Source organism: Candoia aspera, chromosome 5 (genome assembly GCF_035149785.1).
Source record: "Candoia aspera isolate rCanAsp1 chromosome 5, rCanAsp1.hap2, whole genome shotgun sequence".
In the NCBI taxonomy this organism is placed as follows: domain Eukaryota; kingdom Metazoa; phylum Chordata; class Lepidosauria; order Squamata; family Boidae; genus Candoia; species Candoia aspera.
In genome coordinates this window covers 49,464,263-49,492,091 of record NC_086157.1, presented here as the reverse complement: position 1 = coordinate 49,492,091, position 27,829 = coordinate 49,464,263, and the positions used below count along the sequence as shown (strand labels likewise).

At 37.6% G+C, this 27,829-nt stretch overlaps 1 protein-coding gene across 1 annotated transcript in view; it reads right to left on the bottom strand.

The window, feature by feature from the left end:
* PTCHD1 (patched domain containing 1) overlaps positions 1 to 27,829 on the bottom strand; it is a 55,502-nt gene that overhangs the window by 24,951 nt on the left and 2,722 nt on the right. The window contains exon 2 of the mRNA XM_063305177.1: positions 3,313 to 3,973. Coding sequence (XP_063161247.1) covers positions 3,313 to 3,973 — 661 coding nt within the window. The remainder of the gene's footprint in view (positions 1 to 3,312; positions 3,974 to 27,829) is intronic.

Genomic DNA, 27,829 nt, shown 5'->3' with positions numbered 1-27,829 from the left:
CAAAATCGGTACAAAATTTTGTATCTGAGCTAACCAAAGTATTTACAGTGAAGAATATTTTCTCTATCATATTGTTCTGCACACCTGTCAGCCTGTTCAAATGAACTAAATCTACTTTACTGTAATGTTACGTTAACAGAATCTTGCAAGTCAGAAAGTAGAAATATCCTGCCATCCCTTTTGACTGCCTGATTAGTTATGGCAGATCCTTTCTAAGTTTCTTTCTCTTCCCGTTACTCAGTTGCGGGTTCCTCCCCCTTTTATCTGATTGTTCCCTAGGCAGCATCTCTCTCCCTGCCCATCTCCCAAGCTCATTCTCACATTCCATTACAATACCTTTCTCAGCTATTGCTTACCTTGATCATAGCTGTGGAGAAAATTATGCTATGGACCAGCTTAGATTCTATTCCTTATAACATATTAAATAAAGACTCCCTTGAGTCAAGCAAGCCTCATGGTGACTATATAGAATCGTAAAATTGGAAGGGATCAGTAAGGCCATTAAGTCAACCCTCCTCCATAGTGGAGAGAACATTTTATAAATGATAAAAGTTAAGAGTGTACACTGGATTTAGATCAACCATGTATCCTGAGACAAAATGTGGTAATTTGGAATGAACTTCAATATTCCTGCAAAGAAGGAGGGTCTGAACTTGCCATTGTAATTCTGGACTTTCAGAGAACGGTGGCTAGAGTAACATTTAAACAGTACAAACTGCCACGGCAGGAGCAGCACTAAAACAGAACAAAAGACAAAACCCAATTTCCTGTTATTTATATAAATCAGGACTGGTCAAATCTTCCACAAGCGGTGCTTTGGAACATGCAGGACCTTGCATAAGCACCTTTTAAAAAAATGTTAAAGCAGTTGTGTCTTTTTAAAGGCTTCATTCCATGTGAGTCCGAATCAACAACAGGGCTAGAAATTCAAAACTACACTGGCAGTGATGGGAGAGCTCTAATGCTGTGAGATGAAGAGGAAGACAACCTCATATCTATGTCATCATCAGAGTATGTGGTTCTATTATTGAAGAAATGATGGAAAAGGAGAATCCTTTTGAAAGCTGCAACTGTTCCACAAGTGAGTTAGCCATAGTACTTCCAGAGTGCCAGCGGAGGAGAAAGCACCAAAGTTACAATGTTACTATAAATGTTCTTAATACTTCAGTGTCAGTAAAGAAGACAATCCTGAACCCAGGCTTGTTCTTGAATCAGCTGCCAAGAAACTAAGCAACAGAACTGAGAGTTTAAATCATTCCAAAGTGGTGATATATCAGGGAAGAGAGCAGATTTAGTACAGTACTAGCAATCTGCTATGTTTGAAAAATCAGGTTCTGCTACTAACAATAGCGGCAACAAGTCCAGAACAGACAAGTTTATGGGACAGAAGAGAGAGCAGCCCCTTCTCTTAGCTTTTTCCTCTTCTCCTCTTGAATAAGTGGGGACCACTCATAAGAACATTGGACAGGGAAAATATGAGTTTACCAGGTGGCAATTCCTACCTATCACCACCAGGATAGACAAAATGTTGGTGTTGGATAACCAGCTGGGATGGAGTCATTCCAGTTTTGGTGCTTGATTCAGTAGGTGGTTTTAGAATATATGTGGCTGCCACTAATCAGGTGATTGATGGTCAAGCCAGTAAGGGGAATTGCCAGCTTAGCTGCACGAGGCAGAATACAAATTCTGTTATATGGAACAGCATATACGCCACACTCTAGTGTCTCCTTGCAATCTTACAGATTGCCCACCTGTTCTCCTCTAACACTGATAACTTACTATCTCTATGCAGTGCCAGCCTCCAACCTCTACCACAAATAGAGGCTGGAGGCTCACAAATTCAACCTGCCAAAATGTTACAATAAACCTATCTACAAATCCACAACTAATCTAACTATAAGTCCTGAAGGAGAATTAGTACAAGTCCATTGCTTATATTTCTTCATTTATCAGAGGCATCATGTATCATAGGCATTATCATCACTGCAATTTTTATTACATTTTGTTCCAAATGGGTGTGAAGTAAATCCACAACTAATCCACAACTAATCCAGACTATTATCAATTCTTTAGAACAATAACAACAGAAACCCGACAACCACTCAGTTCCCAACGACCAGATTTACTGGAAGAGAATATACTGTACGTAGCTTGGGCTGGAACTGTGGACTTCTTGGTACTTTCTGAGCTTGGTTGTTTACTTGCAAACATTTCATTACCCAACTAGGTAATGCGATGATATCACCTAGTTGGGTAACTACCCAATGTGATGATGTCACCTAGTTGGGTAATGAAATGTCTCAAGCAAACAACCAAGCTAAGAGAGCACCAAGTACTCCACAGATCAGATCTGATGTTTGCTTCTATCACAATATGGCCCCATCCACCAACCTTGATTTCCCCAGCCAGAGCTTTCAGTAGGTAGAGATACCTTTGGCACCGAGAGACAACCTCTGTGATACTCTATTCTACAGTTCCCAATCCTGAGAGTTTGTGTAATTATATTTTCTGACGTGTATAACAGCTGACCTAGGTGAATGGTTGATTTATTTTATGGAAAAGGCCAGTGAATTAGTCCTTTATACTTTCAACACAAGCTTCAACAATAAATTCTACAGCATTTAGGAGGTCCTTTTGAATATACGTGCCTTCACAAAATCTATCACAGGTGTTTGGCATCATAAAAGAAACCCTCACTGCAAATTACTTTATATTCTTCCTTAAAACAACATAATTGGAGGCACTTAGAAACAAAACATTTAAAGGAATGAACTACGTCTCCCCACATCTGTCATGAAATTGGGATGCTTCATCCCATTTAGGTTGCTTGTAAAAATAAAACTACAGCATTTGCGTTCTTCCCATGGTATACTTTGAATGAATGGAGTTCTGCTTTTCCAAACTTAATTCCACATCTGGGCATTAAACTGAGCTGGAGAACTTTTGGGGTGGCATGGATCAGATAGACCTCCTGCTTGAACTGAGCTAGATCTGGGTGGTCTCTGTATATCCCCCACCCCAATTTAAACTCCATGTGTTTTGTATGGATTAATGTTTATTATGTCATAGGAAAGTAATCAGAGATACTGATAGGCAACCATTTCTGAAGATTTATTGACCACAAAGTAAGTATAAGTAAAGCCTCCCAAATCTGAATGATTGTTAATGATTAAACAAAATTAGAGGTCTATCAAAATGCTAGAGCACTTCGCAATGTCCTTTTTTTACCTTTTTTTTTGTTTGCCATAATAATGTAGATCAAATAAATATTTCAGACAAACCCACAGTAATAACAGAATGAGAGATAGTTACCTAACACGATGAAGGGAATTCCCAGGAAGGTAGAATTATATTTCCCACCAGTCAGATTAATGATTCCAGCTGCAGTGAGAGTGGCCAGAGTCACAGTTAACAAGCCAAGGAGGCCAAGCCAAGGTTTGCTGCGGACACAGTCTTGCATGGAACAACAGAGCATTGCCAAGGTCACCGCAAGGACAAGGCTTGTGGTTAGGTAATGTTCTGATACCCTACTTGTCTTCTGGAAGTCTTTTTGCAGGGATGATGAAGTGAAAGGATACATTGTGACATTCCGGTTGGATTTCTGGAAAAGTTCTACTGTATCACAGAAGTTGGATTCCCATTTTTCTGCTACAATGTCATTTAAGGAGTTGATTGCCTGCAAGTAATAGGTAAGCTGGATAGCTTCAGCAGACTTTACCCGATCTTTGCTGTGCACAGTGACTCCACCAAGTTGGTGCCCATTGTATACTTCCCTGCCATCCTTTAAATGTGTGATGGGATATGTGATAGCAAAATTAGTTTGATTAGACAAGCGAGCAGCCTTCAGTTCCTTCAGGACATGTACAATGTCATCCACTATGCAGGACTTGTCGTTATTTAGGATGCAGATATGAGCAAAGGTATAATTGAAACCAGGTCTTTGTACTTGGATCCTGGTCACAGCAGAATGCAACTACAAGGGAGAGAAAAATCACACATATTATTTATCATCTGATAATCTTGCATTATAGCAACAGAACAGCTGCAGCAACTTGATCAACATCATGTTTCTTATCTAACCAAGCAAGCAGGTTTTAATAACTGAAGCAGTAATCATAAGTACCCTCTGAAAATTAAAAACATGCATTAAAGTATTGTTATCATTCCCCAACACCATTTTTCATAACTTAATTAACTTCTGGCAAAAGAAGCATTGTGTGTCTCAGTTGGTTGCTCTCTGTCTTTTCACAAACCCAAATACTCTCCCCACCTTTAGGAAAGCAAACAGGTTTCAGTTCAGAAGTTACCTCTCTATTACAAACAACAAAGAACTTTGCTGCAATTAGATCAAAATTGCTTTCTTACCTAAAAGAAAATGAAACAAAGCAATAATGTTCCCATACCATTTAGCTGCAGTCATGTTTGGGTTGAGATCAATTCCTGGTTAATGCATGGTCCCATCCATGTATTTTTCTTGGCAACAACAACACAACCCCTCTTCCAAGATGTTTTCTGACTCTTCAGTCTAGCCTACAGCCCTGGTACTCTCTGATGGTCTCCCATCCAAGTACTAACTAGGTCCAGTGGTCGCATTACTGTGTGATTCCTGAATGGGAGATTTACAAATATGCAACCCAAAGAGGTAGAAGGGGGATCATTGCTTTTAAGATACGTACACCTATAAAAGATTTACAGAGCTGTTGGGCTTTCCAAGGGAGGCATGAACTAGGTTGAAGCTTCTGAGAGCCTTGGGCAGTATGATTGGCCAGGAAATAATCTTTATTTTAGCTTAGTAATGGTAGCTCTTGCAAACAGCTACTGAGCACTGAGGTGGATAAAGAAGTTTTGCTCTTTCCTATTTCCCAAATCTCTTCCTATTTAATGGAGTTCTTGCTTTTGTTTCTCAAGCTCAGTGTGTAGCCACTGCATGTTTATAAGGTTCACATTCCTACTCTGAATCTCTTCCTGTTAATGAATTTGGACAGATGCATACAGCAGCCCAGAGCTTTTGTATTTTCTGGTGGTCTCCCATCCCAGTACTAACCAGATATGGTGGTTGCAGTACTAACTGATTCCAAATGCCAAAACAAAGAACTGGAAACATTTTGAAAGTGGATCATTGCTTCTGGTGTATATACATTCAACAAATTTTATAGTCTTTTCTATTATTTCTGGATTATGCTGATAATAAACAGAGAATATTGTTAAATAGATAATCAAGACTTATTTACTGCAACAGCAATGATTCCTATTTTGTTCTACTTTAGCTGTGCAAAGCTAATGTACAAAAATCAGAAATGTTAAGTATTACCTTCAATCTTCTGTTTATGCTGAAGCTCATTCAGGTAGCCTAATAAGTTTTGCAAATAACTGAATATTCTCAATGATCCGACTGCATGTTATGTACTTAATTATTGTTTCTTGAAGAAGATGACTACATGAAACCTATATGAATAGATTACACTTCTTTTCTAGTTAACAAAAATTACTATATTGCATATAAATATTTTATTTTGAACACTAGCAGAGTTTTTAGATTGAAATTCTATATTGAGTTATCCAAGTAAGTCCTATTAAACTCAAGAGACATTGTGTTAGATCTTTGATCAGGTATTTTTTTTTAGTTTGGACATAAATCACAGATAAAGCATAATATATTATAGTAATTCATTTGTTGTTGGAAGTTTATTTGTTGTGTATTTGGAAAGCTATGGAGCTGCTCAGATGTGGTACCTCCCTTCCTCTTCCTTCCACCTATAAAGCTGCCCAAAGTCTATGCTGAGTAGACCAGCTTTTGTAAACCTAAATTATAAACAAACAAACAAACAAACAAATAAAATCAACTATAGACGCTTGGTAGTTTACAGTAACAACCAACCATAAAACATCCACCATATACAATCAAAACTTTAAAACATCCATCATAAGGAATACAATAAAAAAACTAGAGGAAGCTTAAGCCATTCATCATCATCATCTCCTAACAATAATAAAAATAAAACAAAGACAGCAAGATCAAACTACCCACCTAATGCCCTTCATCTCAAAGAGCTTTTTAAAAGTTAACAGAGATGGGACAAGCCTTAAATCTAATGGGAGACTATTCTGTAGGGACAAAGCCACAATTGGAAAGCAGCATCCTCAAGATTCCATTCCCCTCATTTCATTGAAATGGAGACTAAGAACTTCTCCAAGGAAGGATATGCCACATGGGCCAATTTAAGTAGGTGATGGTGCTCCTGCAGGTATCTAGGTGCCAAGACACATAGGGACTTTATAGGACAAAACTAGACTTTGAATTGCACTGGAAACCTACTGGCAACCAGTGTAGGGCCTGCCACATAGTATAATGGGATCTTGGCAGGTAACAATTGTCAATAACTTGGCCACTGCATTTTGAACCAAGTGTAGTCTCTGGATGGTCTTTGAAGGAATGTAGAATGCATTACAATAGTCTAATTGTCAGGCTCCCTTTGCTCACCTGCCATAAAGCACTGCAAACACATGTCAGCTTTGCAGCTTCACAAACAGACAGAAGGCTTCAGCACATTCCTTTTTGATCTGTTACAGCCAAGGCCGAGCCAGCCACGCTGATAAGACACCTGGAATCTAAATCACTCAAACAAACTAACAAGCTGGGGGGGGGGGAATTCAGAAGTGAGAAAAAGTATAATGACTGGAACACTTGTGCATTCATTCAATTACAACTCACAAGCGTCTGCTTGTAAATCTATTTAATGAAGCATAGCATTCAGGACAGAGAAAAAGTTGCAAATGAAATTTCCCACGATTCTACAATTTAAAATCACAGTAACTTCAAATTTCCCCCCCACTACCCACTAAGGTATGTGCCCCTCCTTATTGTGTCAGCAGATGTCTATAACTGTTCCTTGCAGATGACCTTGGTGCAAGGCACAGCCAGTCCAAACAAGAAGATTCCCACTCCAACCATGCTTCCCCTCCCGGCTGGTTGACTCGCAAGCTGACACGGGTTGGATCACAATGGATGTGAGCTCGATAAGGTGTTCTGGGAACATCTGATCGGGGAGCATGACAAAGAGCTTGTTCGCAAGATGGGGAGAAGGGGTTACATCAGAGGGAATGAATCACTTTGAATGTTCTGGCACCAAAACCTTATTCAGAGCTTTGCAACTGTCTTGTGTCAACTGGATTTTAATAAAGAATTCTTTAAGTTTCCTAATGGACTATCTTGAAAATTTCTAAGGTTAAGAGCTTGGTACTGGGACTGTCATACTAATTGCAAAGTGATGAGGGCATGAGTCATGGTTAAGAGATCCTTGTGATCCAGGTAGGGCCACCACTGGTACACCATGGTTTCTGCCTGTCTATTGAGCAATAGCCATGACTCCAGGAGGGCTCCCAAGTTGTGGACCTACTCCCTTGGGGCACTGTCATTCCATTGAGAGACAACACAGGAGATGTCTGATAAACTAGATGAACAAACAGTAACTCCATCTTACGCCTGGCTCAGCTTCATCCTGTTTTGTCCTATCAGTCTCCAGACACTGGTATCCAACAGCACAACCAATGCCATTTTCATCTCATGCCCAGTCTGAATCATAACAGGACGTGTCTAGATAATCCACTTTCTCTAGGAGACTAAGTAGAGGAATTCCCACCACACTTTCAACAACTGTCCCTAAAAAGGAAATTTAGATATGGCTGATCCTGAGAGAACCTCAATATTTCAAGGCCACTAGCATCATCCCCTCCGACAAAGAGGCATCTTCTGCAACTAGCCAATCACACCTCCACTTTGTCTCCATAGGAGCCAGGAGGGGCATGAGTCCTTATCTGTTAATTTGATTTAAAAAAAAATTAAAAAGCAAGCAATAGGTTTAAACAGAACTTATTTTTGAACACTGGCTCTTAACGTTTAATAAATAGTATTGTGCATCTTTTAATATATAATCTATTAAAGATGGCCACAGAACATATCAAGTCTATGAACATTCTACTCACCTCAGATAAATACATTGTCTCAAGCTGTTGTCTACTGTCTCTGCTGGATTATTATCCTGAATGTGTTGCAAGAGATAACTTTGCATTATTTACTAACTGAAGGAAGGTCAAGACATAATGGACAGACTGTTTTAGAACTATAGTGCAAAGTGGGTAGACCCTCTTTGAGAACCTATTTTGGTGGTTGCACTTTGGCCTAATCTACTTTTGAAGAATGTTCTCTTGCAAGTTTACTACATACTGACCTTACTTGGAACTTCAAATTCCAGTGGAGTTTAAAATCTAGAAAAAAGATTATGAATGAACCACAGCATGGATTCAAAAGTTTTTAAAGCATAGAATGAATCTCATTAGTAGGCAGTATAATAGGAAAATTAATATTTAGGAAATGAGTGAAAATTTAGGAAGTAGATGGCAACAAGCAGTAAAGAAACCAACACTTTTCTGCCATCAACTGCAATCAAGCCGTATGAACTTCTGTAGATCAGATATGGTAGCCATACTATAGAGGACAGTGTGATTTGATGGTTATTTAACTGTGAGTTTCTGAGTATACTGTGACTTCATTTACATAGTTTATAAATAAAACAATATATTTAAAAATACAGATATTGGTTTCACATGTTCTTCTAGGTTGGATCATCCCATGTGTATGTATAAAAAACTCACCTCACTTTCCTTTGTTGTTTGTATGACGCTGTATCCCTAACTTCCACAGAATTGGCAAATTGCTTTTTGGCTAGCCACATGTTCTCTTAAAACTTTGAGAAGGCCTGCTCAGAAAAAAAGTCAGTCTACCATTTTTTTTAAACAATAGTATTTAGTATGTATATTATAGAGCTACTTTAGATATGTGTGATATTATTACGGTATTATTAATTTAGAACTTTCTTGAATAAAAATAAAAACAGAATAAAGAAATACAAACAAACAGATATAAAGCAAATATTTGCATGATACTTGAGATAAATAAATGAAAATACAGAATCATTAGCTGGTAGAAAATCTGATTTTAGCATGGTACTTTATAAGTGGGCTTTTATGTCATATTATAGAACGCCTCTTTTCACTGCCAGATTACAAATCTCCATGGCTTCATCCCTGAAAACCATACTTTGCTGAAGTTGCTTTTGCTAGAAGTGACAGTCAGTGATTGAGTTACAGATATTTGCATAGAATACATCGAACAGATTTTCCTAACCCTACGCTGAGACTTTCCAGTGTGTTGAAACCACAACTCTTAGAATTCTCAGCCATAAGAAAAAACAGAGTTCAACTGGAACATGTAATTACATTGCTGGCCACTGCTACTGGGTTAAATAAATCACCTTCAAATTCCTTCGGGTCTTTGTTCCTCCCTTGACTGTATCATATGATCTAGAAGGAAGCAAACTTGGGCAGTTTCCCTTCTGCTGTACCTCCTTCACTATCACTAGCCTTACTGAGGGCTTTCGCTCTCTGTCACTGGCTCGGTTGACTTTCCTCTCTGTGGTCAAATAGTATTCTCCCAGATGAACCATGTCCCAATAGAAGAGGAAAGAAAAGAAACCAAATGTCTGAGCAGAGAAACAGGATAGTACTTCAATTTATCTTTGCCTTTCTAAAGCTCTCCTTTTTATTCTGAGCAGCTGGATTTGAACTGGACATGGATCTTCATTCTCAAACTGTTCTTTTGAAAAATGATTATGTCACAGCACTACGCATACCAGTAAATTGCTGTCTTTCTCACTGTATTATTTGTAGTTGTACAATAGATGCTTTCATGATAACTTTGTAGAATCCCTATTGCTAACAGTGGCCAACCTCACCTACCATCACTACTACAGCCCAAGAAAAGATTTGAAACCCATAGAGCTATTTTTGCATCCCCCAAATTTCTTTGCATTGTGAACACCTGCAAAACTGATTTAATTTTTACTTATTTGGGTCTCAGTAATTCATTTTTCAAGGAATTCATTTTAATACTTTCTTCTTTTTTCTGATATAAGACATGAAAATATTATAAATGTGAATTAGTATAGTAAATGTTAATTCGTTTGGACACAGTGCATTAAAATAATTCCCTAGGAAACTTTTAAATTTATTGACAGTAAAAGATGCTTCATTAGGACAACTTTAGGATACACTTAATCAAGTGAGAAGTGTTAAACGTGAAAAAGGATGCAGAAAAGTAGGTTAACTTGAAAAAGCTTAATTTTATTGAGATGTTTTATTAAACTGAATAAATGTGGTGAACAAAAAGTTATTTTTTAAAATCTGGAAAGAACAGATTAAATAGATGATAATCTAATCTGCATGAGAAACTTGTGACTGTAATAGAAAAAAAAAGCAGCTGGCACTGCTTAGTCATTGTTCATAATTTAAGAGCTTGCACAGTATAAATAACTTCAGGCCCAAGAACATCGCCTTTTCACAAAATGCACTGCAGGAGTGAAGACTGTACAATATTACTACAACATTACTAGTTAACCAGGATGTCAGGAACTTTTTCACCTTGTCCCCAAATCAAACAAAGATAGTTTTTCCTACTTAAAAGCATGACCATCTTTTTGTTAATTATATAGGAGACGACACAACTTAAGGTCTGTTTACATTGAAAATACTGTCTCAGGATAAGGTAATTGCTAAAACTGCTAGGGTAAACCTCTTCTATTTTTTAATGAACTTCTTTTGTCTTATTGAAGAATAAATATTGCATTGTTTAGTAGTGGGCCACTGAAAACCTAGAGATTAAATCCAGTTATCTGTACTGGGTCTATCACTCATACACAGAGCCAGTTTGGTCTAGTGGTTAAGGTGCTGGGTTAGAAACCAGGAGACTGGGAGATCTAGTCTCACCTTAGGCATGAAAGCCAGGTGGGTGACCTTGGGCCAGGCACTCTCTCTCAGCCCAACTCATCTCACAGGGTAGTTGTTGTGGGGAAAACAAGAGGAGGCAGGAGTATTAGGTATGTTCGCCCCCTAGAGTTATTCATAAAAATAATAAAGGCAGGATAAAAATTAAAAAAGAATTAAAAAAAAAATAAAAATACAACCCCATTATTGACTCAAAGGAAAATTTAGGGAAGATAGAAAAAGTGAGTAATTAAGATACAGAGATGCAATGCTTGCATTTTTATTTCAGTTACCTAAGCAAAGAAGTGGGTTGGCAAGAGACTTTTATTTTAAACTGAGTCAAAGCAAATATTTGTAGCTCAGGGTTGAACTGTGGAGTCCTTGGTGCTCTCTGAGCCTTGTTGTTTTCTTGCAGATGTTTCATTGCCAGACTAGGCAACATCTTCAGTGCAAAGAGGGAGTGGGCCTTGCTCTCAGTTTATATACTGTGGCTTGCCCTGCTTGTGTTGGTGAGGGTGTTGTTCACTCCGTGGGAGTTCTTTGATTGGGCTGTTGTTTGCTGCTTGGTTGATTGCCTGAGTTAATAGTTCCTTGATTAGGGTGTATTGTGCTGTTTGATGGTTCATCTGGTGTTAATCCTAGTGTTGATTTTTGCCTATCTGGGTGTTGATTGCTGGCAAGGGAGTGTACTGGTCTTTTGGCTTTTCTATTGTCTCTTTTGAATGGTATGTAAATGTTGTTTACCTCTATGTGTCTGTTGATGGCTGCTTTGTCTGAGTGCCAGGCGTCCAGGAATTCTCTGACATTTTTGGATTTGTCTTGGTTTAGGATGCTCAAAGTTTCCCAGTTGAAACTATGGTGGAGTCTGTCCATTCAGACAAAGCAGCCATCAACAGACACATAGAGGTAAACAACATTTACATACCATTCAAAAGAGACAATAGAAAAGCCAAAAGACCAGTACACTCCCTTGCCAGCAATCAACACCCAGATAGGCAAAAATCAACACTAGGATTAACACCAGATGAACCATCAAACAGCACAATACACCCTAATCAAGGAACTATTAACTCAGGCAATCAACCAAGCAGCAAACAACAGCCCAATCAAAGAACTCCCACGGAGAGAACAACACCCCTAACAACACAAGCAGGGCAAGCCACAGTATATAAACTGAGAGCAAGGCTCACTCCCTCTTTGCACTGAAGATGTTGCCTAGTCTGGCAATGAAACATCTGCAAGAAAACAACAAGGCTCAGAGAGCACCAAGGACTTCAGTTTTAAACACAGTCTACTATACAAGCGCAAAGTAGCATAGTTAATAAGGTAAGGGATGAATGAAAAGAACCAGTCATTCTTGAACTTCCCTGCATTTTAAATCACTGGTCACTGCATTGCTAATCATTATTTTAACATTTTGTTGTTTTGGTAGTTAGCTATCTTGTCAGTGCTATTACTAATATTTGAAAATAATCTATTTTATGGTATGCTATGGTTTTTAAAATATAGATAAAAATATACAGCCAGATAAATGATCATTTGAGCAAATAGCTCCAGAGTTACCTGCTATATTATTTTCTCTCAATTTTAAATATGATTTCATCTAGAGAGACGCCTCAATTCATAGTCAGAAAAGCTTAATCAAATTAATATTTAAAGAATTAATAAAATAGGTTTCATTCCAGTTTCATAATTTAAGATTAAATTTGGGGAAATGGAAAGAAATAGTGATTTTTAACTCCAGTCTTTTAAAAGAAAACATTTTCTACAGTCAATAAATTGAAGCAGCATATATCCTAAGTATACAGAAGCCTGCATCTAGTTTTTGAACAAAGTATGGCTATTAATGTATGATTAAGTTCTATATTCATTATTTTTTTAAATAAAAGTTCTTATAATTAGACCTAACTCTGATGGTGTATTATGGGATGCCATCTACACTTGCACCTATACCTCTAATAAAATTGGTGTTTCTTGCGGCAGAAATTTCTTAGAACTTCCCCATCCACTGACTGCACCAACTGTACTTCTTTCACTCTGTTTTTAAGAAAATTATTCTAAAAGCAACTGCTCCTTTCTCAAAAAAAAAGAAAAAAAGAAGGGAAAATAAAATCCTGTTAGTAAGCAGATACTGAATAGTTATAACAGGATACAAAGATATAAAGCATCTCATATTGCAGAGGATTTCAATCACAAGTTGAAATACATACAAGATTTTGTTTTGGTTTACAGGAAACAAGATAGTCACTGTATTTGTATGTCTGATTCAGTTTGCAAATGCTAATGAAAGAAGCTATCCAGATCCTAGTTTTGTAGGGAAGAATCTAATTCTAGGTACAAACCACCAATACTATCCTGGGTCAGATAATCTGTACCAAACATTTGAGCCTATATTAAAAGAAAGTTCTATTTTTTTTAAAAAAAAAATCATCTTTCATTTACAACATTGGTGACTCTTATGGGCAGTAATGATTGCAAGTGCACTCTAGGATAATTGACTGACACAGATTAACATATTTGAGAGCAAAAAACACATCATTTTTACAAGCCTCCACTATGCTGTCATGCTCACAAGATTATTTTAACAGTCATCTAAAAGAATATTTCAGCATAGAGATCCCAATGGCTATAAAGTTGGAGGGACTGCTCCAATTCTCAAGCCTGACAGTGCCAAGTGCAATCCAACTGCACTACTGGCTGTAGTGTGGGACGTCTTCCTCCAACCTCATACACTTCATACTCCCAATTTAGGTTGCTGTCAAGACTGTGTTGATCCAAAGGCTGAGCCCAGTCTTACAAGATTTATAAGGCTTCCTTTTTAATGGGTTCTGGCAGATCTATCTGCCTGCAGTTATAATACCCTAAGAAGCTCCATCTTGTCCATCTTTTTATTTTCTCATAGTATCCCTGAAAGATGATAGGCTGGGAGCATTACAAAATGTTACAAAGGTAGAGAAATCTGTCTGCTGGGTGCTACTCAATGTGGTAGGCCAGGCAGAAAAAAAGGCAACAGTGGGTGCTGCCAAAGTATGCCAAGTACAAATGTTAGTCCTGAAAATAAGTAACAAAATTTGCTTGTTATCTTAAAAATGCTGCCAGCAGGTAGGTAGGCATGTTCTCTCCCTCACATACACACCATACCTATATAAGCTTGTATGGTCGAGATTATTTGCTATAAGGAATAATAAATTAATTTATAAACTCAATTACTTAAGTACTGTATACTCCCTTATTTCTTCCTTTTTCTATTATATGTGCTCCATGGCAGGTTAATTAAGTCTGATGCACGGATATGTTCTGCTGAGGTGTTGCACAAGCTTGCTCACAATAGATACTGTATTTCTTCTTCATTCTCTTTATTCCTATCTAAAAAAGAGTGGAGGTGGGCTGGCTGAAATGCCAGCTTGTCTTTGTGATACCAGGCATTGGGGGTGGGGTGGGGAGGACTTGGAATGGGAAAAGATTCCTCCCATGAAATCACTATCTTGTGTTAGTAATATCTTGAAAGAAATCTATAAAAGCTTCATTTTCTTTCCTTATAAGGGAACTGTTATGTCAATGTTTCAATTTTCTCATTTTCCCATTGTCACTTCCCCCCCCCTTTCCTTCAGTTCATGTTTCTCCAGTCTTTTCAAACATCTGTTTTTCAAAGACATCCTGGAGTTCTAGCCTAAGTGGGTCGTCTCATATCAGTGGTCCTGGTAGGCTTATCTGACAGGTTTGCACTGTTCAAAGGAATGACAGCAGCCTCTGTCATGAACACTATGGGTAATTCAAAGGATGGACAGATTAAAGTACCCAATCTGTTTGTAGTCCCAGGCCAGAATTCCTAAAAGTATAGACCTTAGCAATAAGTACAAGTTCCATAGCAATAAGCTATGGAAAATGCCACTGTAAGAACATTAATAAACTTGCAAACTCAACTCCATTCACAAACTTTTATTCTTCAAACGTCCTGATCTAGATAAAGTTATTTCTGGGAGAATCCCTTCATTCTATCTAAGCATTGGTTTTCACTTCACTATTAAAAAGAAGATAATCTCTATATGGCCCAATCACCCTCATTTGGACGACTGCAATGTGCAGCTCATGGGGCTGCAACTAAAAAGCACTTGGAAGTGACAGCTGGTCCAGAATGGCTTAAGTAATTACGGGTGTAGCTCAAGACAACCATGATCTTTCCTTCAGGAGCCGCATTGGTTGCCAGTTGGCTTCTGGGTCATTTCAAGGTGCTGGTTGTCACCTTTAAAGCCGATCATGGTTCAGTATCTATGGACTATCTTCTCTATGGACCACCAAGTATTTATGGACCACATTCTCCGAGTAACAACTTCTTGCCCAATAAGATGAGAAGGCACACTGTCTATGTGCCCCTTGATTAGAGACTACCATCTTCAGGGACCATGGCATCATGCCTTTTCAGCTGCTATTCTCCCTTCATCTGGAATAGTATCCTCATGACATGAGATCAGTCCCCTCCTTGGTCTTAAGAAAATTGGTGAAAGCCTGGTGGTTTCAGTAGGCTGGGGAGGGGAGCTGCATCGTGATGACTATTTTTCTGGATGATGGGTTGGTTTTTACTGTTTTGAATATGACTCCCAGTTTTATGTGATTATAGCATATGGTGTTGCTTTTAATCTGATTTGTTTCTGTTTTAATCCCGATTACATATTGGGGAGTTGTATACTGTTCAGACTCAGTTGGTTATATGCCCCACAAATAAATAAATAAATAAATAAACAAACAAACAAACAAACAAACAAACCAACAATTTTTAATGGGATTTGTTATGCATCATCACTTTTGTACTGAATGGGTAAAGCAGAGGACATTTCCCCCTTTAAATGGTCAATCTGGGTATATCTGTATTCCAGAACTGACCAATTTATCAAGAGATGGTCCATTGCAAATTGTAAATGTAAATAGGGAATGGACCAGTGACAGGCATTTTCAGTGGTGCTCCCCATCTTGTGTAATATCTTCCCCTCTAGAGGTATGGATGGACCTGTCCCTGCTGACATTTCATAAAAAAGCCAAAGCAGTTTTGTTCCAGCATGCATAGAGACCTTAGATTAGATTAGTTTATTTCAAGGGCACCTAAGATGTTTATGATGGTTTTTGATGATACCATTTTAATTATTTATATTTATTTTAATTTGTTTTGTTTTTGTTGTACCCTCCCCCCAAACCCATCAGGTTTGGGGTGGGTTGTAAATAGTAAGAGAGACAGTTTGGTGTAATGGTTAAAGGTAACAGGCTAGGAACTGGGAGACTGTCAGTTCTAGACCTGAAGCCAATTGGATGACTTTAGGCCAGTCACTCTCTCAGCCCACAACTTCTAAAAATGTTGCTCAGAAAACTGCCTGGAATTGTCCATGCAGTTGCCAGGAACCAAGACTTACCTGAAGGCACACACAAAGTAAAACAAATTGAAGTCTTCTTTTTCAAGGAAAAACAGGCCGAGAAGTCAGCCAATCATATTATGAAATCTCACAAAATATTACTCTATTAACATACTACTTATTGAAATAAAGAGTTTCTCAAGTCAAATTTGACTTCATGTAGCTTTCTTGGTAGCAGTACGAATGGTTTGTCATTCCCCTCTTTTAGAATGTTTTAGGATACCACTATAGCCTAAAATCAGTTACTAATGTTTCCCATCCAAGTACTAACCAGGTCTGACTCTACTTATTTATTTATTTATTTATTTGATTGATTGATTGATTGATTTCTATAGCCGCCCATCTCAGCAAGTGACTCTGGGCGGCTTACAACAATAAAACTATAAAAACAATTAAAACAATTACAATTAAAACAGTTAAAATATAAAATAAATACAAAATAAATATACATGGCTGCCAAGCGAACAATGCATGGATGTTAATACAGCCAAGAGATGGGACCATCCACACGCTCGAGGCCCCAGGCCCGGACACAAAGCCAGGTCTTCATGGCCTTATGAAAGGCCAACAGGGTTGGGGACATCCTAATTTCTGGAGGGAGGATGTTCCAGAGGGCAGGCACTACAGAAGAGAAGGCACGCCTTCTAGTTCCCACCAACTGACACTCCCTGGCTAATGGGACCCGGAGCATACCGAACCTACTAGATCGAATTGGACGGGCAGAAACAACTGGGAGAAGGCAGTCCCTTAGGTAACCCAGCCCAAAGCCATGAAGGGCTTTAAAGGTGACAACTTAGTTCTTTTGCGGGGTGGGGAAGAAGAAATGAATGTCCAAAGTCACGTAGTTCTTGTTATTTGCCTGGACCATCCCTTATTAGGTTGCACTGAAATAAGTGGTTAATAATTTAGTCAACTGTACCTATATACTGCTGTACATAGAACAAAACCATGGTTTTGAACCATGGTTGCTTTGTTTTTAGCTGTAAAAATAATCATTTCAGAAGATTATTCTCTGCTTATTAAATCCTGTTTATGTATTAAACAGAGGATAACCAAAAGCATTTAGGAAGCTCACAGACATGCAAGCTTTCTTCCATTGCTCCTCCTAGCAGCTGTTATTTAAGTTATGTTTAGGCTATGATTTCAATAAACAGCCATCAGCTCCATTTGCATTTGATAGCCCAATCTTCCGTTAATATATTCAGCCTCCTTTTAAAGTGTCCAAATTGGTGGCTGTTACCCCATTTGTTGCCAATAAAGTCCTGAGTTTAACTATGCTTGTGGGAAGAAGTCCATGGATGACCTTGAATTCTAAAACTTAGAAAGAAAAAAAACTTAACCTCTGCATATTTCCCATACTATACATGATTTGATAACCACGTCTAGCCTTACCTTCTCTAGTTCCCTTTCTGCTCCTTTTCCTACAATATCAGGTGTGATAATCAGCTCTACATTTAGTATTCTAAATATGGCACCCCTGGAGATATAAGGGCATGCTCTATTAGTTATTTTATTTTCAATGCCTTTTTAGAACAGGATTTACATACACTGTTTATATTTTCATTGAATTCTCTATAATGACTCCAATATCCCTTTCTTGATCAGTCACTGCCAGTTCAGATCCTATAAATATATACATGGTTTGAATGTTTTGAACCAATGTGCATCTTGTTAATATTTAAGCAGCCATACAATTAAAAAGGGAATAAAATTAAGAGTTTCCTGTATTCTCGGTAGCAATGGAGAAATTTATAATAATGTTTTATCCCTTTTAGTGTTAGTAGGAAAATGATGCTAAGGAGTTCCAGTTTACGTTTGACTTTTTTACATTTTACATTTTTAAATGTAAAAGCAATTTAAACACAACAGTGAATACAATATAGTATTATGAGTTTAAAAGGGAATGACTAAGAAATGGTAAATTAATACAAATGTAACTGGTAGGTGTGGTATAATAACAGATAGATACCTAGTTTTAAAGGATGCTGTTTATTCTGCATTTAGAAGTCACTTGCTATTTCCTTTTCCTAGTCTATGGGTTTCTGACTTTGTCAACCCATTCTCTTATCCCATGGCTGCTGAGAAACCAATAGGCCTAGGCCTGAAATGATGATCTTTCGAGATGGAATGACAGGTACAATTCTGGAATGATGGCCCTTAGGGAGCACCCAGACAGGTTAAGACTTGGATGATAGCCCCCTGATACTGAATAAGAGGCTTGGGAATGGAACGATGGCTCCTGAGAACTGAATGGCAGGTATAGGACTAGAATGATAGCCCCAGGCTAGCAAAGGACTCTAACTCCAGTGCAAGTTGTATTATTTCCATTCTCTATTATGTAAATTTCCTCAGTGCAAACTATTTTTATGTAATAACTGTATATATTTGGGGAATTACAAAAACGGGAATAGATATATCAGGGCAAAATGCTCCCAGATAAACACTGTAAAGACTGTAAAGCAAACTGATTTATAGTGATCTATACATTCCTAATTTATAATAGTAGAAAAAGGTTAAATCCTTCTTTGGAAGGATGGAAGGAACAAGGGAGAAATGCCTTCCAGGAACAGACCCAATGAAAAAGAACAGGTCACTGGTACAGCCAAGACATCAGTTACAATCAGTTGGGAAAACAAAGTGTTAGCAGGGAGAAGTAGATAAAAAACAAAGCACAGAGTGGGAGAAAACTGTTTGCTGATTGTCTGCAAGGAGTTCTGTGATATGCTATCAGGTGCAAAACCATGTCCGTCTTATATATGAAATGTTTCTACATGCAAAGGCATTGTACCTGTTTATTTGATTTACTAAGGGCCTAAATCAAGATGATCATCAGTTTGTAATAAAATATCATGCAGACAGCCACAACAAAAAATAAGAGGAAGATCTGGAGAGAAAAAAAATGTAGGACAAATTATAGTACAGAATATGCTTGAAGATATTCACAGAAACTTACTTCCTAGGTCTATGTCCATGTTGTATGAGATTTCCTGAGACCTTCTGAAACTATGGCAGAACAGAACAAGCAATAGCATGGAGAGGGTAGCAAAGACTGCTGTCAATGACCCTGCCATCCATTATGGATGATGGTCAAGCTGGTGGTGAAATGCTTGGGCTGGCACGGTCACCACTCTGCTTAGCAGTGAGGGTCTTAGAGCTACGCCCACAAATAATCAACAAGTCAATATGAAGTGTCTAGAAAAATTGGTGGAAAAAAGGATATACTATCATCACCAATCATACCTTCACAGGAAGGTTGTTCCATGGTGTGCTACAACTGAGAATAGTCTTTCCCTTATTGTCAGATTTCATTGCTAACAGAAGAGTTTGCTTTGGTATTATTAATGCAAGGGCTGGTAAGTCAAATAAGAGAAACTCCAATAGATACGTGTGGGTCCCAGGCACTAAAGAAAATTTGCATATTTGTGCATAATAGGGATCTGTAGTGCTTCAAAGTCAAAAAGGTATACTGTCTGCAACTCCTTAAAACACTGTCATTTCTCAGGCTCAAATGTCTGCCCTCTGCACCTGCAGCACAATCCTGACAAAAGACAGGAATTATGGGTCTACACCAAGGGATATTTTTTGCCTTCGAATACAAAATGCCACAGAACCCTAGTTCATGTAGGGTAATGTTTGTGTTCTGTGAATGATTTCTAAAAGGCACCAAAAGTTTATTAAGCAGGACAGAGGTTTAGAGTTGATACTTATTCTAGGCATGAGATAACATCCTACCTTCATTGCATCGATAATGCAAAGGAGACTTATACATTTACTAGAGAGAGTAAGTACCACTTGGATTGGTGGAGGCATCAATGCATTTGGACTGGGAATTAGAAACCCATAAAGAACATGACTGGCCAGGAAATTGAAATGAGAAATGGTCCATTTGACACTTGGCAGTATTAATTAGTTAACTTTGGCAACACCAAGAATGGATCTGTGCCTGAAAGGGAGCTGAACTGAGAGAGAACCTGGTTGGAAAAAACTGATGAGCCGGAATAGCTGGTAGGAAATGGCACAAAGATGCCCCTGAGGGGTGATGGAGATTGCTGCAGCAGCCCTGCCCAGCCCAGCCCTGTCCCAGAAGGCCTCATGATGAGGTCTTGCCTTGCTCTGAGGGTCAAGGCCAGGGAACAGGAGAGGCTGACTGCAGAGGGAGAGAGTAGTCAGCCTCAGTTCTTCTTGGCTTGGCAATGGAACAGTATGCATGATCTACATGCAGCTATTTCTGTTTAAAATAGGAAAGTTCATGCCTTTGGGATAAATAATTCCCCTATTAAATATGCTAATTCTGTTCATCTAGAAAGTTTGTTTCTAATGGTAATGTGAAGCCTGTATCTTTGTCACCAAAGCAGATTGCTATGGTTCTCCAAGATTAAGGCAATTTATTTTGGAATTGAAGGCTGATAGACTTCAAAAAACAAAACAACACAAAAATCTTAAGGTCTGTTTGGGAACTTAATTAAAAACTGCGCCAAGGAATTCCAGAGTATTAAACATTTAATAAAAGGGGAACTAGGAATAGTGTATAGGGGGCAAAGCTCATGTGGATCTTGCACAGCTATAGGTAGCTGTAAGTTAGCTTGTGATGTCATCTACTTTACAAGAACTCTATCGTTAAGCACCAGCTTGTCATTAGAAAACAAATGTATCGTTCATCTTACTATTAGCCATGTGTTCATCTGACTCAGTAAGGGACTATAAAGAAGCAAGAGTAAAAAAACAAGGTTTCTTCTTCTTCTTTCTCTCTGAAAGCATTGAGACAGTGACTGAGTAGCTCCAAAGGTTGGGTGACTGTAGGAAGAAGGAAGAAGGTCCACTGAAGTATTTCCAAAAATCCAGAAACTAACAGGGCACAAATCATGCAGTTCTAAACTAATTCCGCAGTTAATCCTATATCCTAATTCCAGGATTTGAAGTACAGAAATAAGAACTCTGGGATTAAGACCCAGTTGCTATCAATACTGCTATTAATGATGTATATAGAACTATTCGGTGGTAATTTCAGTAATAGTGAAGAATGAGAAATATTTTCTGTATTTCAAAAACAGCTGGTCAGTCCGCATCCTTTTAGCTTACCTGTACTCGAGCTTTAAATGTGTTTATTTTTGTTTTTGCTTTGAGGTCCTTTGTGCAAAACATTTTGCAGCGAAATATGGTACATTGTTACTCTAAATTATGCTGTGTCATTAGACATGTGGCAATAAAGAGATCACCGTATAAAATTAGTGGTGATGGATTTATTTTGCTCCAGCAGAGTGAGTAATCTGACAAGAATAGAAAAACATTGCCGATATGACAGCCTGACACTTGTGACACTACCGTGGAACTATAAATTCTGCCCTCTACTTGTTTACAGATTGACTTTGAGGCCAAGGACAAAGAACAACCTGTGGTTGGAAGAACTAAAGAGGATGCTGTATATGGGTAGGGTTGAAAACTCTCATGATGGAACACATTTTTCTTTGCAAAGCTTGAGCCCCCTGAAGCCATGTCATTATATGAGAATTGTTACCAGAAGACTTTAGGTTCCCTCATTAAGCAGAAAAAATATCTCCTCAGAGGGGGAAAATGTTGCAAATGTCAATGGCACACATCCCAGAAGGCAAAATTTAGGAGGTTGTTTCGAAACAAATCTATTTTGGGGATTCTGCCCTGGTGGTTTGCGAACACCTGAGTGCAAAAAGTGACTGATAAAAAGATGAGAATATATTATAGACAGATTACATAGATTTTATAGGGAGTTTAATGCAGTACAACAAACCCACTGATTATTGTAATAGTGACTTTGCACAAATCTGATTCTATATGGATACCTAGAATCTGCAATAAAAAATATCCACCCCACTGCCATAACCAAAGAATTCTCTGCAAGATTACAGCCAATATGGAAATGAAACATTGCATTTTATTCAGCTATGTATTATTATTTTTCTACTAAAACAGGGACCATTTTAGTAGAAAAAAGGATAAAAAGGACTCCTTGTTTCTCAGTGCTACTTCCTCGGGGCTTTTCCCTGCTGTAATATGCAGAGTGAAAGGGTTAATCTCTGCTAGCCCATAATCTGAATGTTTTCAGCTCTATGGAGTGAATATATGTTTGGAAAGTTAACACTTTCCAAACATATATTCACTGATCACAACTAAATTAAAAGTGCTTTTTTCCCCCTTCTCTTTCATCTGTTGAGATTGTCTCTACATCCATACATCCTGGACTCTTACAGGTTTACGATTTTCTTTTTAATCCTCTCCTTCTAAACTACAAACTACAAAGACACACACACAGATGGATTTTTCTGAGTATGTAGATATTACTGCCCTATATTTGGGTTGCCATGTTTGCTCCTGTTAGGTATATCGCCACCTAAAAAGTTACTTTAAATGTTTAAAAATGTGGATAGTGGTGAATGTTTGAAAATTCAGAGCTATTGGTAAGCAGTGACCATGGTATTACCTAAATGTGACTGTTAGCCTAAACTTGTGACAATGCACAAAAGTTATTTAGGTTTGCCAATATTCTTTCATGAATGTTGACCCTTGCCAAATGTGGCACAATCTATAGCATATATTAAGTGTTCTAATACACTAAACATAGATATGCAGGGCTATCTATGTTTAGTGTATTAGATTATCCTTGATGGATTTTGTAGTTCTTTTATAGCACAGTATAAAAACGTTTCTAGTCATTTATAATCCTATAATTTAAGATTTTTGCTATATTGGCTAGTACTCTCCAATCTGGTACCTTCAAATTATGTTTAGTTACAAAATCCAACATCCATTACCCACATCCAGCATGGCCATTAGTCATATTGTCTGGGAACACAGGCAGCAGCTTTATATCATGTCATATTATTGGTCACTAAACACAGTATAGTACTGACTGGAAGACTCTAGAGTTTCAATCACTTTTCCAAGTCTAGAGGTTCTGGAGATTGAACATGGGACCTTCTGCATTCACTAATTTTCAGTGGGGAAAACAAATAAAATAAGTGGATAAGGCTTAACATATCCATTACCATTAATTCCCTTGCTTCAAACGACAAGGAGAAAAGGCAAAAAATCCCTCTTATGTTGGCACAATGACATTGCCACGTTTCCTGACAACCTAATGGCCATAAAATATATTCAGAAAAAGTGCACTTCTGGCCACAAAACCTTTGCTTTAAACCTTAAAGCAGGGATGAAGAACCTGTTGTTACTGAGATGTTGATAAACTACAACTCCCAGAGTCCTTCACTATTGCAGCTGCTGATAGTAGTTCAGTAACATCTGCCAGTCACCAATTTCCATCCCTGCCTGAATTACCAGGTTTTCTGAGACTTGTCACCTCCTGTGGACGTTTATGCAAATCTTAATATTCACAGAAATTATTCTATGGGTGTTTCCATTAGTTCAGTTAAGGTGAATGGCTACTAGACAGACAAATTTTTATTTTGTGGAACTTAATTACGGAATGCCGTCAATGCAATTTAGAAGGTTTTTCATATCTGATGAAACTTTTAACATTTTCTTTACAGGATTTAAAATTTTAAGATGAAGTTAGTACTTTTAATTGTATCTATTGTATGGTTTTATTCTGTTCCATGTTTTATACTGACTGTTTTAAGACGTTTCTGTGAACAGAGGACTATTTTTGTTACTCAGTGGTATAAATGATGTCCGTGATCCTGCTTCATGAATAGAAGGACAGAAATTTTAACACTGCTAATAATAATGAGGAGGAGGAAGATATATAATTCCCAGGAAAAACTTCTAGCATTTTTTTTCTCAGCAAAGGTTTGTTGGCTGCATAATATCTTAAGAAATCTGTTCTTAATATTGTGAAGTCTCCATGGGTGAAGTGCAATTGATTCATGTCAATTAAGTGTGAAAAAGAATTTCATCATGTATTTATATGCCAGCAAAGGCTGTTAGCCAGAGCTACTTGGGTGCATGAAAAATTGCTTTTTTTTTGTTTTTGCTAAAGGTGTTCAATATTCAGGTGGTTAATCACTCTGTATAATTATGTTTTTGAAACTGAAACATTTATATGTTACCGGAAAGTAAGTATTGCCAAGCTGTTTCCCTAAAACTTTCTGGTCTATAGCAAGTAGATTGGGATCCAGTTCTAATAAATATGTGATAAATATGAATATGAAAAAATGCCTCCTAAAATGCTTGGATTAAAGATGGATTCTGTGTATGAAAAGATTACTCTGAGGAAGAGAAGGTGAACCATAATTGTAGATAGATTGAATCAACCATCTTAGATGAATGTCTTGAAATGGCAAAAACCAGTTAATTGATTTACTTTTATTGCCAGAGGTGCTTGTGGAATTATCTGTAAATGTGCCAAAATAACTTCACTGGCTTGATCCCTATCCATCTTGATTTGAGTGGAGTGCAGCTCTCATCTCCTAGGCAGCAAAATATCTTGGGCCATTCATGAATGCCAGAACCTGCATCCTGCAGCAGATCTCAGATTAGTATTCTGAGGATTATACTGTACATTGAGAATTTAGATTGAACTTTACCATCCATCTCTGGTCAAAGGAGAGAGCTGTCATGTTATCAGGTACCATGTTTCTTACCCACATGCTAGAGTGGATGAGGTGAAACATTTTTCTGACTTCCAAAGATCTTGTAGCAGAATGATGCTTACTTACTGGTAAAATGTCCAAGAACTCTTTTTTCACTTTGTTCTACCTCAGCTGTCTCCATCTTGTTTCCCACCTTACCTTGGCCTGAGTGACAAATGGGGATGCAGAACTTTCTTTCCCAATATTCCTCAGAGTAATTTTCCCTTTCCCTGACTTATGCTTATCATTGTTTGAACATATACATTTAATTTTACTTTGTCATTTGTGACTAAACGTTTATTCCAGCAGCCATAAATTTGGACTATACTTTTAGGGTGAAAAGACCATGAGAATATAACTTTGCCTTTGCCCATTTCCATTTGCTGCAGTCTCCCAAATACCTTTTGAATGAAAGCAGGGACCCTCTCCTCTTCCTTGTAACAAAAGATGCTTTGTATTAAGCTAGTTCATTATGCATTATCTGAGATACTCCAAGAGACTAATCTAAATGCCCTAACTTTTGTACTTTGAACTTCTATAATGTTTTTGGTTTCAAAATAAAGTTGGAGATGTGGAAGGTAACTCAAACTGTCCAACTGTTGTTTTGAGAAAGGAAGAGTATGTCCTCATTCAGGAAAAAAAAAACTGCTTTTTTTTTTAGCGCAGTCCTCACTCCCAGTAACTTTCTCTTGTCGGGACTGAACTTCCGTTTATTTACTCTGGTCTAGCAATTTTCTTTTTCTTCCCAAAAAGGGCCAGTTGTTATATACATGTTTACTCACTTAAATCACATTGTTTACAACAACATTCAACATTATTCTATAACAACATATTGCAGGGGCATACTTTCTTGCCATACAATAACAAACCACAGCACTTCAGTCTAGGCTTAATGATAATCCATAATTAAACTCCCTTAATCATAAGGTGAAATGGTATACCCATTTCACCATACTTACAGGTTGCCGAACAAGCAAAAATTAAAGTTAGTTTGGTTTGGTGTGATGTCTGAATACTGTATTGTCTAACGGACTGTCTAAAAATACTAAAGTTGTGATACCCTTCTTAATAGCAGCTAAAATGAGTCATACACAATGTCATACACAATGTGCATAAGCAAAGGAAAACAAAATAGAATGCTGCTTTAAAAAGTGCATTTACTGTCACCGTTTGTAAAGAAGCCACCCTGCTGAACTGCTCAGTCTTGGCTTAGTATTTGGGTTCTTGTTCTAATCTTGGTTTTAACCTCTGTCAGACGATCCAAAAGCTGCACAATCAATTGAGCAGATTCAATAAACCTCCCACAGGCAATGGTTGCTTTCATCCTTTCATAAAGATTTCTGATCCAATGGAGGGATCCTAATGACAGGTGATGTTTGTCAATGCTGGCAGGCCAATTATGGGAACTGATGTTCAACATGTCTGAAGACCATATAGTTGGGCAAACCTGATCTAGGTTTCTTTAAAAGAAGGCAAGGGGAAAAAATAATTATTAGCTTTTAGCTCAAAGGAAAACAAAATAAAAACCAGCTAAGTGAGTCATCTCCCCCCACCTCCCCAAAATATCTGTTATATTTTGGTCTATGGTCAGCACATATAGCTGATCAAGAATGCAAAATATTTTTCAGAGAAACCAAAAGAATTCCAAACAAGGTACTATGAAGCAAATCTGAGATAAACATTATAAACATGAGATAGATAGATAGATAGATAGATAGATAGATAGATAGATAGATAGGGAATCGAACATATGAGACAGGAAGTCCACTCATTGGGCATGGATGTCATTCAAGGTAATTTCTTTTAATTTTAATTTCAAATTATATCTCTTATCTATTTGGGGCAATTATGCTCTCTGTTGTGTTTTGCTGTCCAAGCTGGATTAATAGGAGAGAAGAAGCTAACTCTAACTAGTTAATACCCTAAAACGCAGTTCACTAGCATCTAGTTAAGTAAGAAACAAACGAACAAAATTGCCACCTCACCCTTACTGACCATACAATAGTTGCTTCTAACAACAACAACAACCAAAGAGGAGCTCTCTGTGTTTCTTGGTCACTCAATAGTGAGCTGTAACTTTTTGGTTCCATTGGGAAGCTACTGCTCAGAAATTCTGTTACGATCCAATTTTTGTATCAATATATTATTGTGCTAAACACACTAATTAATAAGTAAGGAATAGATTGTACTTAACACAATGGGACTTCTGAGTAAGCATGCATAGTAACGAACATTGTTGTTCATTAAAAAACCCAACTGTTTTAACTGTTAGCACAACCCTCTGTCAGGAGAAATGATACCTTGATAGATTTGCCCAAAGATTGGTCTCTTTTTTTCAGCATTTTGCCTGACGAAATATGGAATCAGGTTGCAAAGAAGTTGCCCCAAAATGTTTGAAAGTGAAGGCATAAAATGTATCTCAACATTATATTGCTGTATGGAAATTTAAAAATAAATTAAGTTAACCAGGCCCCAAAAGCAAAATCAGTGCCAAAGAATTTCTTCACTTCTGCATCTTCAAACAATTAGCAATAAATTAGCAATAAATACTTAGAAACATTTAAAAATTTCAGTCAGAAATTAACAGCACTGCTCATGATAGCACTACATTTCCCCTCATGAATTCATAGTGTTTTTGACACTGGAGGATAAGCAGCAGATGTAACTTTAGTACCTGAGATCTACCTTGATCTGGGAGAGCTTTCGATTGCTGATATAGTTTAGCTGCCTATTTCCATGCATTTTCGCTTCTCTGCCAAGTATGATTCATTACTTCAAAAATAGTTCTGTCTTATGTCCCAAGACCAACACCCATCAACAGGAAACAGACCTGAATCAAAACCATCAGACCAACAGCACAATTTGTCAATCAGACAATAGCACAATTTGTCAGTCAGACAATGGCTTTACAACTAAACAGTGGAGAGATGAACTTTTCCTTCTGATATTTAAAATAGTAGGAAAAAAAAAGAGGCTAGTAACTCGAGGTTTCGGTAGACCAAATAATCTCCACCTCTTATAATTGAAATGTTCCAGATAAATTCAATT